Below are 9533 nucleotides of genomic sequence, written 5' to 3' on the forward strand. Positions count from 1 at the left end.
TGTCAAATTTCATTATTTATCTATACAAATCCGATTAATGTGATGATCCTTGGTTGTTGTTCGTCATTTTTGATTTCATGTGTTTGTTGTTTTACATTGATTCGATGATTTTCTGAAAATAAATACTCATGTCTTATTGAATTTGTCTAACGTTACGTTGAGTAGTAGCAAGTGGATAATCACCTTTTTCTCTCACTACATTGACACCTAATTTTATTAGTTTGATTTTTGAAATACCACTGTTAATTGTTAATTGATTAAGAGATCCATAGCATTAAGTAATCAACTTTTTATACCCATTTCGGTTTCTTTGATTTTGGAAGTTATTGAACAGTTCATCACTAATCAAATTATTATTTCAATAAAAGTTTAAAAATTAGGGAAAAATACGATTTTGTGTTCAAAATTAACGTTTTCCCAACAACAAATCAAATCCGACATTGTTTATATAGAGTTCACATGTTTATTTTAAGATTAAATTATATTATTTGACATTGGACTGAATTTTAGTGTTAGCATATTAGACATCATTTATTTGTTTCGGTAGGTATTCTATGAGAAACTAACCTAAATCACCAACTTTTACGTACATTTATAAATTGATGTTAATCAAATTGGATCGTCATTCATATTATAATTTGTTTTATAAATATTGTTATTCACGATAGAACTTGTTAGGAATTTGTTTATTCACATTAGAATTTATTTTATTTTTCTTATATGATTATGTTATTCATTTTTATTCATTATATGATTATGTTATTCAATGTTCTTATTTCTTAATGTATTATGATAGAATACTAATTTTTTAGGAAAATCGAATACACAATATAGTGTATTCTGTAAGAATACATTACATTTTGAATAGTGAATTCTGTTAGAATACACTACATTTTGAAATGTATTTTTTAGTTCTAATCTTCTAATTACAAGCAAATTGGATCATTTATTTAGGATTCTGAAAAAGATAAGGTGATGCAACTTTTTATATGGTTGGAATCAAATGAGCGTTTTGTGTTAACTTTGTCTTTTCAAGTATTCATATTTTATATGTTTTGTTCATTGTGTATATTCTTGATAATACAAATTCTTTTAAGACTATTCAAAACCATTGTGGTAGAATATTTAAATATTCATTCTTGCAGAATATTTACAGAATTACATGGCGGAATATTTACAGAACATACAAATACATACAAGAGAAATATTTGGAATCGAGTTCAAAAACAAGTATATTCTACCAAGAATTGCATTCTTACGATAATACATCACATTTTCGTAAGAATAATTGAAATCAAGTTGATTATTTAGATCACTGAAGAACATTAAGCGTATTTGTTCAAGTATTGTATATTTAACAATGCTATTCTTTAAGAATTTTATTAATTTTTGATGACATTCTATTAAAATATGTATTAATTATATTAAAATATATAAGACTATTATTTTGTAAGAATATGTATGAATTTGTATTTAAGTTCGGATGTTTATAAATATATAAAGATGTTGTTATTATTCAATTGGGGTTTAATAATTTTGATATTCTTCAATAAAATTCTAACGGAATAACATTCTGATAGAATATTTTCATAGAACATCAATCTAACAAAATAACATTATGCCAGAATAAAATCGGTTATATTTACAAATTATGTTAAAATTGAAATTGAATTAATTTAAAAAAAAATCATATTTTTTAAATCAAGAGAATTAATTATCCCTTAAAATATGAAATTTTCCCTTTTTAAATTTATCTTAATCGACTCAAATGCCCTTAGAATTAAATTAGATGATATTTTTCTATTATGTTTAATTTAATAATAATTATTAATCACTTTCTTAAAATAAGTAAAATGATTGGTCTACAATCAACCCTACATCCACACAATATATATTATCCACATAATAACCTAGCCCTAAAGATAATAATGTGATGTTATAAAAATAAACCTCAACGACGCTTAATAACTCAAACATAAATAATACTATATGTATATCATACATTAAAGCTTCGATAAATAAAAGTAATATATATATATATATATATATATATATATATATATATATATATATATATATATATATATGTTATAATCAGACAACATGTTGATGATGTGGCGTTGTGAGCCACAATGAACACCACGCCGCCATTAGCGGCCCCACTGCATGGTGAGACGACGATCCCGCCCTCTCTCCTTTCTTAACCCTATTCTTTGGCTGCCATTTTTTTTTCTCTTATACATTGTAAATCGTAACTTGTAAATTGTTCTTCAAAGATGAAAGATAGAGTGAAAAATTAAGGAAGAGACCGTAGCATTGACGTAATATAGAATGATGAAAGATGAGTATAACACATAGCGTTAAAGAATCAGTTCTAATGTAATAAAACAACATGATGGAATCACATTATATAGGGAATATTCTATATCATTCTCATTTGATAAATAAACATATTCTTTCATATTCTATCATAATGTTCAATCTCATTTTCTCTTTGATTATTGAGCATCATATTGACTTAACTTCGGTGATACAATATGCATCCCCGAGCTATAAGAACATTACGCATAACCTCGTCATGTTTTTACAAGAAGGATTAGAAACTTGAATAACTTAAAACTTGGCACTAAACTATCCAAATATTTCGACATAAATTTCATACACGTGAAAAATAAAATCCAGAATGCACTCAACCCAAGATTATATCAAATTTTAGAACTCAAAACTATAACTTTACATAATGTTCTGATTACAATCCTATGTGTTAGAAAAACAAAATACCCACACATCATGGAAAAATCTTGAAACCTCATAAGGAAAACTAAAGCGAAAAAAAAATCTCAAAACTTTTTCAATCTTTGGTATACTTATACTCGATACTAGAATGTCATGTCTATTTCACGGACACCTAGGATTCTTACCGGGTCCACCGTAGTAGATATAGTTACCCCACACCCTGTTTGTCCCACCTTTAATATCGTAACAGTTCGGATGATCAGCTAATATTTTAAAGTTGGACAAAGGAATTAAACTGTTGCCCCAGTCAACCACTTGCATATTCCTGATATAAGATGCTTTACCGAATCCTTGACCCGAAAAATGCCCGCTTCCCATTTGGGTCGATGTGTGAGAACCCCAAGACCGACTATTTACAATTTCTCCCCCAAATTGAATCATGCTTGCGTGATCACGGAGGTGACTGAATAAAGAAGCGGGCCAATACCCGACCAAGGTACCGGATCCGAATTCCAACCACCAATTGCCATGCTTTGGATCCTGTATAATACCTTGAATAAGTTGATATTTTTTGTTCTTTTCCCTTCAAATTTTGATCAAATTAATTAATTAAGTAATGTAAATAAGTCAATTTGACTAAAAAGACAATAAGACCAACAATTTAGAAGAGAGGACATATAGGTAATTCTAGTTGTTATTGATAATTTATGTTAGGTGATTTGATTGATTTTGGGGAAAATTCATGTAATTTATATCACTGTTAAACCAAAGAAAATGTGAGATTCAGCAATACATTTTTACATATATTTTTTTTCTGATTTCGATAAGACAATAAAAAATAACAATGACATGCATAATAATTTATCCACTCTTATTTTTTGAGAGTGGTTTTCCAAACACTAAGGCTGTGTTTGGTGAGCTAAGCTGAAAAATTAGTTTTTAGCTTGTAAGTCGGCTTATCATGTGTTCGGCGAGCTAAGCTGAAAAGTTAGTTTTTAGTAATTCAGCACATCGATAAGCCATTTCAAAATAGTTTATTAAAAAACTAGTCTACAAACTATTTTAATGGTATCAAATAACATTAAATTATAATAAACTCAAAAAATAAGCAAACTTATGTATGTCAAAGAGATCCTTCAAAACAACTTATCAAGTTATTATAATTTGACACCATATAAGGTAATCCGAATATTTTTTTTTTCTTAATCTTTCTTGTGATACTGTATAAGCTAATAAACAGCTTTGTTCTTGATTCAAAATTTTATGCAAGAAAACTGGACATGCATTATGACACTTTTACCCCTGAAAACCCAAATGACTATTATGTATTTTTATATATTCTGATTATATAAACTTGTTTTAAAACTCATTTTTATAGTGTACAACGGTTTAAAGAATTTACCTTCCAAATCATCAAACTGATATCAAATTGTCCACCATTGTATACAGACAATGGAGATATAGCAGCTCCAATCGCAACCCTACTATTTGTTTGTACGAATCCTGAACATAGCAAGTTGTAACATCCCGTTGTTTGATATGCATCGTTCTGTAATTTTAAGTTAATATTATATATTATTTTAAAGATAATAATTTATTTAAAAATACACATAATTGTACAACTTACAGTCCAATAAGTAAAGAATCGAGGGCGGTTGTCCCCATACAGCTCTGGGCTTACCTGTTGAAAAGAAATTTAATAGAAATTTGGTAAAATAATAAATTCAATTTCATAAATTTAATAGATATTTGGTAAAACAATAAATTCAATTTGATGGGAAGGTAGTTGAGGACTTTAGTGACTTAAATCAGCTTTAAATGGCATTAAGAAACATCTATTTGTACTATTTTTACTGCATGAAGTACAAATAGTTCTTGGTTTACTACTTCAGATTTGACAATATGAAGTCTTAGTAAACTGTTATCATAAAATATATATATATATATATATATATATATATATATATATATATATATATATATATATATATATATATATATATATATATATACTTCTTGAAGAACACTCGATGTTTATCTTTTCTAGTCTTTAAGTACACAGGATAGAACTTTTAGAATGATAATTTATACAAAAAAAAAAGAGAGACTTTAATAGAATATTTGATATGTAGCATCATGACATGTATAACAGATTTGACTAAAAAATGCATTTAATGACTTTTCTACATTTTCTTTACATAAAGTGTGAAAAACGCTTTGCAGGTACATATTTAATGGACCTCATACTGCACATATCATTTCAAAATCTCTTTTTACAGTTCTGCTCCATCCATTTAAACTTTAAAGTTAAACAAAGTAAGGCTAAAATCGTAAAGAAAAAGTGAAAACACCATCATTATGAATAAATGCCTACCTGAATTTCCTTCGATTTTTTATTAAACCAAAAGGTCATATATATTAAATGGTGGATAATCGAAGGGGTGAAAATGAATGAAAGTAAAAGAGAAGGGGGTGTAAATGAAAATACCTGCCAACCGGCTTCAATGGTGTTGAGATCATGACCAAAGGAACCCGAAATAAGCCACATTTGTGATAGACTGAATTCATATCTATTGGTCACCTTTGGAGCCCACACATTTATGCTTGCTTTTGCTCCAAAGTATTTATTCCCACTTACATATCCAACTGCATGCTGCCATTTTTCAACTTTATTAATCCCAATTTTCAACAATTAAATCATAATTCATAAAGAGAATTTAATATTTGTACTGTGTTTGATGTATGTGTATTGGACATAGATACTTAGTATAAAACCCAAGGATCACGTTCATGCCAAATGAGACAATATTGTAGAATACCTTTTAATAATCATAAAATAGAAATAACTTGTATAAATGAAGAGAGAGGTGACTTTAGCCTTTGGGTATTACTTGTTTTAATGCTATAATTTGATGACAACTAGAAAATAATAGTTTTGTCACCTCCATGTCAGTATCAAAGTAGTACCATTGTATTACAATTAATTAACCATCCTTCAGTAGAAATCTCTGAAATGATGGCAAAACCATGAAAATCTTCATATACTTAAAATGGCACTTCTCAACCATTAACACCAAAATTCATAAAAATAATGTAAGTGATATTCTCAAAGGGTAAATCTTTCCAACCCATTATATTATATCTAACAACAAAAAATATATTTTATCCAACTTTATACTTTTCCAAAAACAACCCCTATATTTATTGGGTTTTTACAAACTCGACACATATATGCCACTTGTGTGTTTGTATTATATTACTATTTATATTACTAAGATTGCAATATATATCAATTTTGTATTTTAAATTATTAAATATAATAATAGAACTAAACTAAAAATGAATAAGGTCAAAGTTAAAAGGACCAATTTGTATTGCTGGAATTTTAATATTACATTTACTGTTAATGAATAATATAATATTGTATACCAACAACATATTTTATGTAAACCTAATGTTGGTTTTTAAAAGTTTAACGTAAAAGTGAAGTTTTAGTATGGGGTTGGAGATGCTTCTTGATATGTAAATTCTTACACATGGAATATTTTAATTTGGATTATGTTTTGAATAAAATACATAAATTTAAATACTTACAATCTTTTTAAAATTGTTTCCATTATAAATTTAACATTTTGTTCTAATAGTAATATACTTTATACTTATAAAAATTACACTAATTATATATGAACCGAAGGAAAATAGAAAAGAAAAGGCTTTATACTCCAACCCAACCCTACCGATCCAGTTTGACCTCCCCTAAATATTTATTATCCATTTCACCAATTAGCCCTACCAATCCAATTTGACTCTTCTTATCGGACATAGCTTCGATTATGGATAAATGTTTGGGGTTTGAGATAAAACAAACTGATTCAGGTTCGAGGCTTGACAATAACACTATGAGTTTTTATTTTTTATTCTTTATTTATTTATTTATTTTTATTTTTTTGAGAACTAACCTCATGTCCATAGCTAGAAGTGTCTCTTCTAACTGGTCTTGCAATTTTTCGACCGAATTTCTTAACAGAATTTGCTCTTAAAATGTCTTGCTCACTTGTTCTTCTGATAGGAATTGTTCCTTCTGGGCATGATTCACCTGATAAACTCCATAGCTGATGATTTTCAGAGCTTATTTCTCCTTCATCATGCCCATCTGGTCTCTCAGGTGGATCCTATATAAACATATTCAAAAACAAATCTTTAATAAAAAAGAGAAGCAATACTTATACTTATTGTATCTGATATTAATCCAAAAGATAATATAAACCCACCAATGGCTTCGTTCCTTTCAATTTAGGATGATCGAAAGCTGGCTGATGATGTCTCAAAACACAATCTATCGTATCACCATCTGGGCTCTGTTCCAAAAGAAAAAAAAATTGAAATTTATTCGAATTTATCCAATGGGTATTTGATATATATGTAATATATGAATGTATTAATGAAAGAAAAAGTTATATTTTCTTTTTCTTTTTTAATTTCATTCAAAAAAGCAGTACCTGAATTGACTTGACAAAAGGTTTGTTAATCTTCATGAGATGAGCTTTAACCAGCTTCATCTTATTGGTTTCTTCCTGTGGCCGGAAAACATGGTGGTCTCGCCGGAGTTTTTTAGCAGAGGTCGCCGGAAAAACAGGGGAAAACATCAGGAGCATGAAAACAAAAACCGAAATGATTGGAGGGATTTTAAAACATGAAGATGCAATCACTGTTCGCTGTTGTCGTCTTCTTCTTCTTCTTATGTGATCAAAACGAAGACAAAAAAGACAAAAACAGAAACGAGCTTCCTCTCTTCTCTCAATACCCATCTGTGAAATTCACTCACTCATTCGCCATTTTTTAAAACTTGAAATGGAAACAAAAATGTCAGTAGAAGTTGCTTCTGTTTCTCTCTCTAGAAGTGTTCTATTTTCTACTATTTGTATACTTTGCTCTGACAACAAGAACTTAAGGCATAAATACTAAATAGGTATACAAGTTATGCTTTTAGAAAATCTTAATGGACTTAAATATTTCCACATGGAAACAAGTTTTGTGTTTGATTCCACCACTTATAAGTTTTTGGTTATGAGTTATGTCAATCTTTTGTAACAAAAAAATCGTATTTGAGTTAAAGTCTGATTTAAATTATATAAACGTAATCAATTAAAGTTGGATATCACGATCGTTCATTGCAAAGAATGGCTATCAGCTTTTTTCTAATATTTTTAACAAATATATTTATGTAATTTATGTTAATAAAAAGTACCACTTTATTCATTTTTTTTTCTTTTGTAAACTCATATTCTATTTTTTTGCAGAAAAAAAAAACAAACAAAAATTTTAGTTTATTTGAATTAAAAAAGCATAACGTAAACTGATTTTTCTGTTAATTCTCTTTAGCACTTCCCCATATGTAGGGCTGTAAACGAACTGAACGTTCAACGAACTGTTCGTGAACCGTTCGACGAGAAGTTCGTTTATTTAATAAACGAACGAACATGAACACAAATTATCGTTCGTTTAGTTAAACGAACGAACATGAACAATGGTCTCGTTCGTTCAATTATGTTCGTGAACGTTCGTTTATGTTTTTCGTTTACGTTCGTTCATACAAGTTCATTTTATGTTCACATATGCTTAATTGTATTTGATTACATTAGTGTATTATATGTTCATTTATGTTCATATATCTTCAATTATGTTTTTTTTATCTTTGTTCATTTATGTTCGTTTGTTTATGTTCGTTTAGCATGTTCACGAACATAAACGAACGAACATGAACAATATAAATTGTTAAACGAACGAACATAAACAAGGAAACTCGTTCGTTTATCCGTTCGTGTTCGTTTATTTGTTCGGCTAACTTAAACGAACGAACATGAACAAGCTCCGTTCGTGTTCGTTCGGTTCGTTTACAACTCTACCCATATGTTCTTTTCGTTAGTCTTTTTCTTTTTGAAACAATTTCACATAACATTACATCCCAAGATTAATAGAACGTCAATTTTTTTTTATAGATTTTCTAGGAAATAAATATTTTTAATTACATTAAATAAGCCAACCAAAAATTGGCAATTAAACCTTTGGTTATTTATTAATTTATTTATTAGGAACTGTTACACGGGAACCTTTAGTTAATGCAACACCAGTGACAAAAATAAGAACATAGTTACATCGTATTTAGAGCGTGTGTGTTAGCTGTTCAAAAAAAAAATTTAAGGGGTTTTTTAATTAAGTTATTTAAAATTTTGGGTATTTTATTTTATTTTGTTCTATTTTTTTTTTTTTGAAATGACTGAATTTTATCAAGTAGTAAAGAATACAAGGACAATAGTTGGATTGTCAATTAGACCCGAAGGTGTGTGTGAGAAGGGTCCTTCACGTTATGCCTGTCACGTCAGTTTTTCCCTTATTTTTCTTCCCTCACCAAAACCCAGGGTGTATGGGACAAATCTTTCACTTTTTTTTTAAATATATATTTCCTACAAATATTATACTCGTTTTGTAGGGAATTAAAAACCATAAATTTTGATATATTTTTTTGTAATTTTTTAGTAATTATATAATTTAATAAATATTAAAAAAGCTGAAAAAAATGATCAATCACACGAGAAGAGAGAGTGAGGAATAGACTCCCCTCATTTTTTTCCCTCACCCACGATATGGTGTTCCAGGATAGGGGAAGCTTTCACTCAGCACACCGTTGGGCATTACAATCGTTCTCATACTATAGAAGGTGGTATGAAAATATTAAATGTTAAGTAATTTAAGAATATACCAATTGTTTTATATTCTCTCAAGATAAAATAAATATT

The 9533-nt window shown here is 28.5% G+C and overlaps 1 protein-coding gene across 2 annotated transcripts; it reads right to left on the reverse strand.

Annotated features, from left to right (window-relative positions):
- Positions 1-2672: 2672 nt before the first annotated feature.
- LOC145169309 (protein neprosin-like) lies at positions 2673-7762 on the reverse strand. 2 transcript variants are annotated; one of them, XM_079087885.1, is made up of 7 exons: positions 7236-7758; positions 7008-7094; positions 6696-6908; positions 5225-5389; positions 4364-4417; positions 4139-4285; positions 2673-3276 (listed from the first exon to the last, which is right to left on the reverse strand). In XM_079087885.1, the coding sequence occupies exons 1-7, from the start codon at positions 7542-7544 to the stop codon at positions 2899-2901; spliced, it is 1353 nt and encodes a 450-aa protein (XP_078944011.1). In that variant the 5' UTR covers positions 7545-7758; the 3' UTR covers positions 2673-2898. The 2 variants fall into 2 exon arrangements, with proteins under 2 accessions (XP_078944011.1, XP_078944012.1); XM_079087886.1 differs by having other exon boundaries at positions 3043-3319; positions 7236-7762.
- Between the last annotated feature and the right edge of the window lie 1771 nt (positions 7763-9533).

Source organism: Lactuca virosa, chromosome 4 (assembly GCF_052849685.1).
Source record: "Lactuca virosa cultivar CGN04683 chromosome 4, Lactuca_virosa_CGN04683_v6, whole genome shotgun sequence".
Classification (NCBI taxonomy): domain Eukaryota; kingdom Viridiplantae; phylum Streptophyta; class Magnoliopsida; order Asterales; family Asteraceae; genus Lactuca; species Lactuca virosa.

Bases quoted from the DNA above. Each gene is read 5' to 3' on its own strand.
- LOC145169309 (XM_079087885.1), bottom strand. From the start codon at position 7,544: ATGGGTATTGAGAGAAGAGAGGAAGCTCGTTTCTGTTTTTGTCTTTTT. The intron at 7,095-7,235 runs GTACTGCTTTTT...CTTTTGGAACAG, and splicing joins CTTTTGTCAAGTCAATTCAG to AGCCCAGATGGTGATACGAT. The intron at 3,277-4,138 runs GTAAATTCTTTA...GGTATTATACAG, and splicing joins TCAGTTTGATGATTTGGAAG to GATCCAAAGCATGGCAATTG.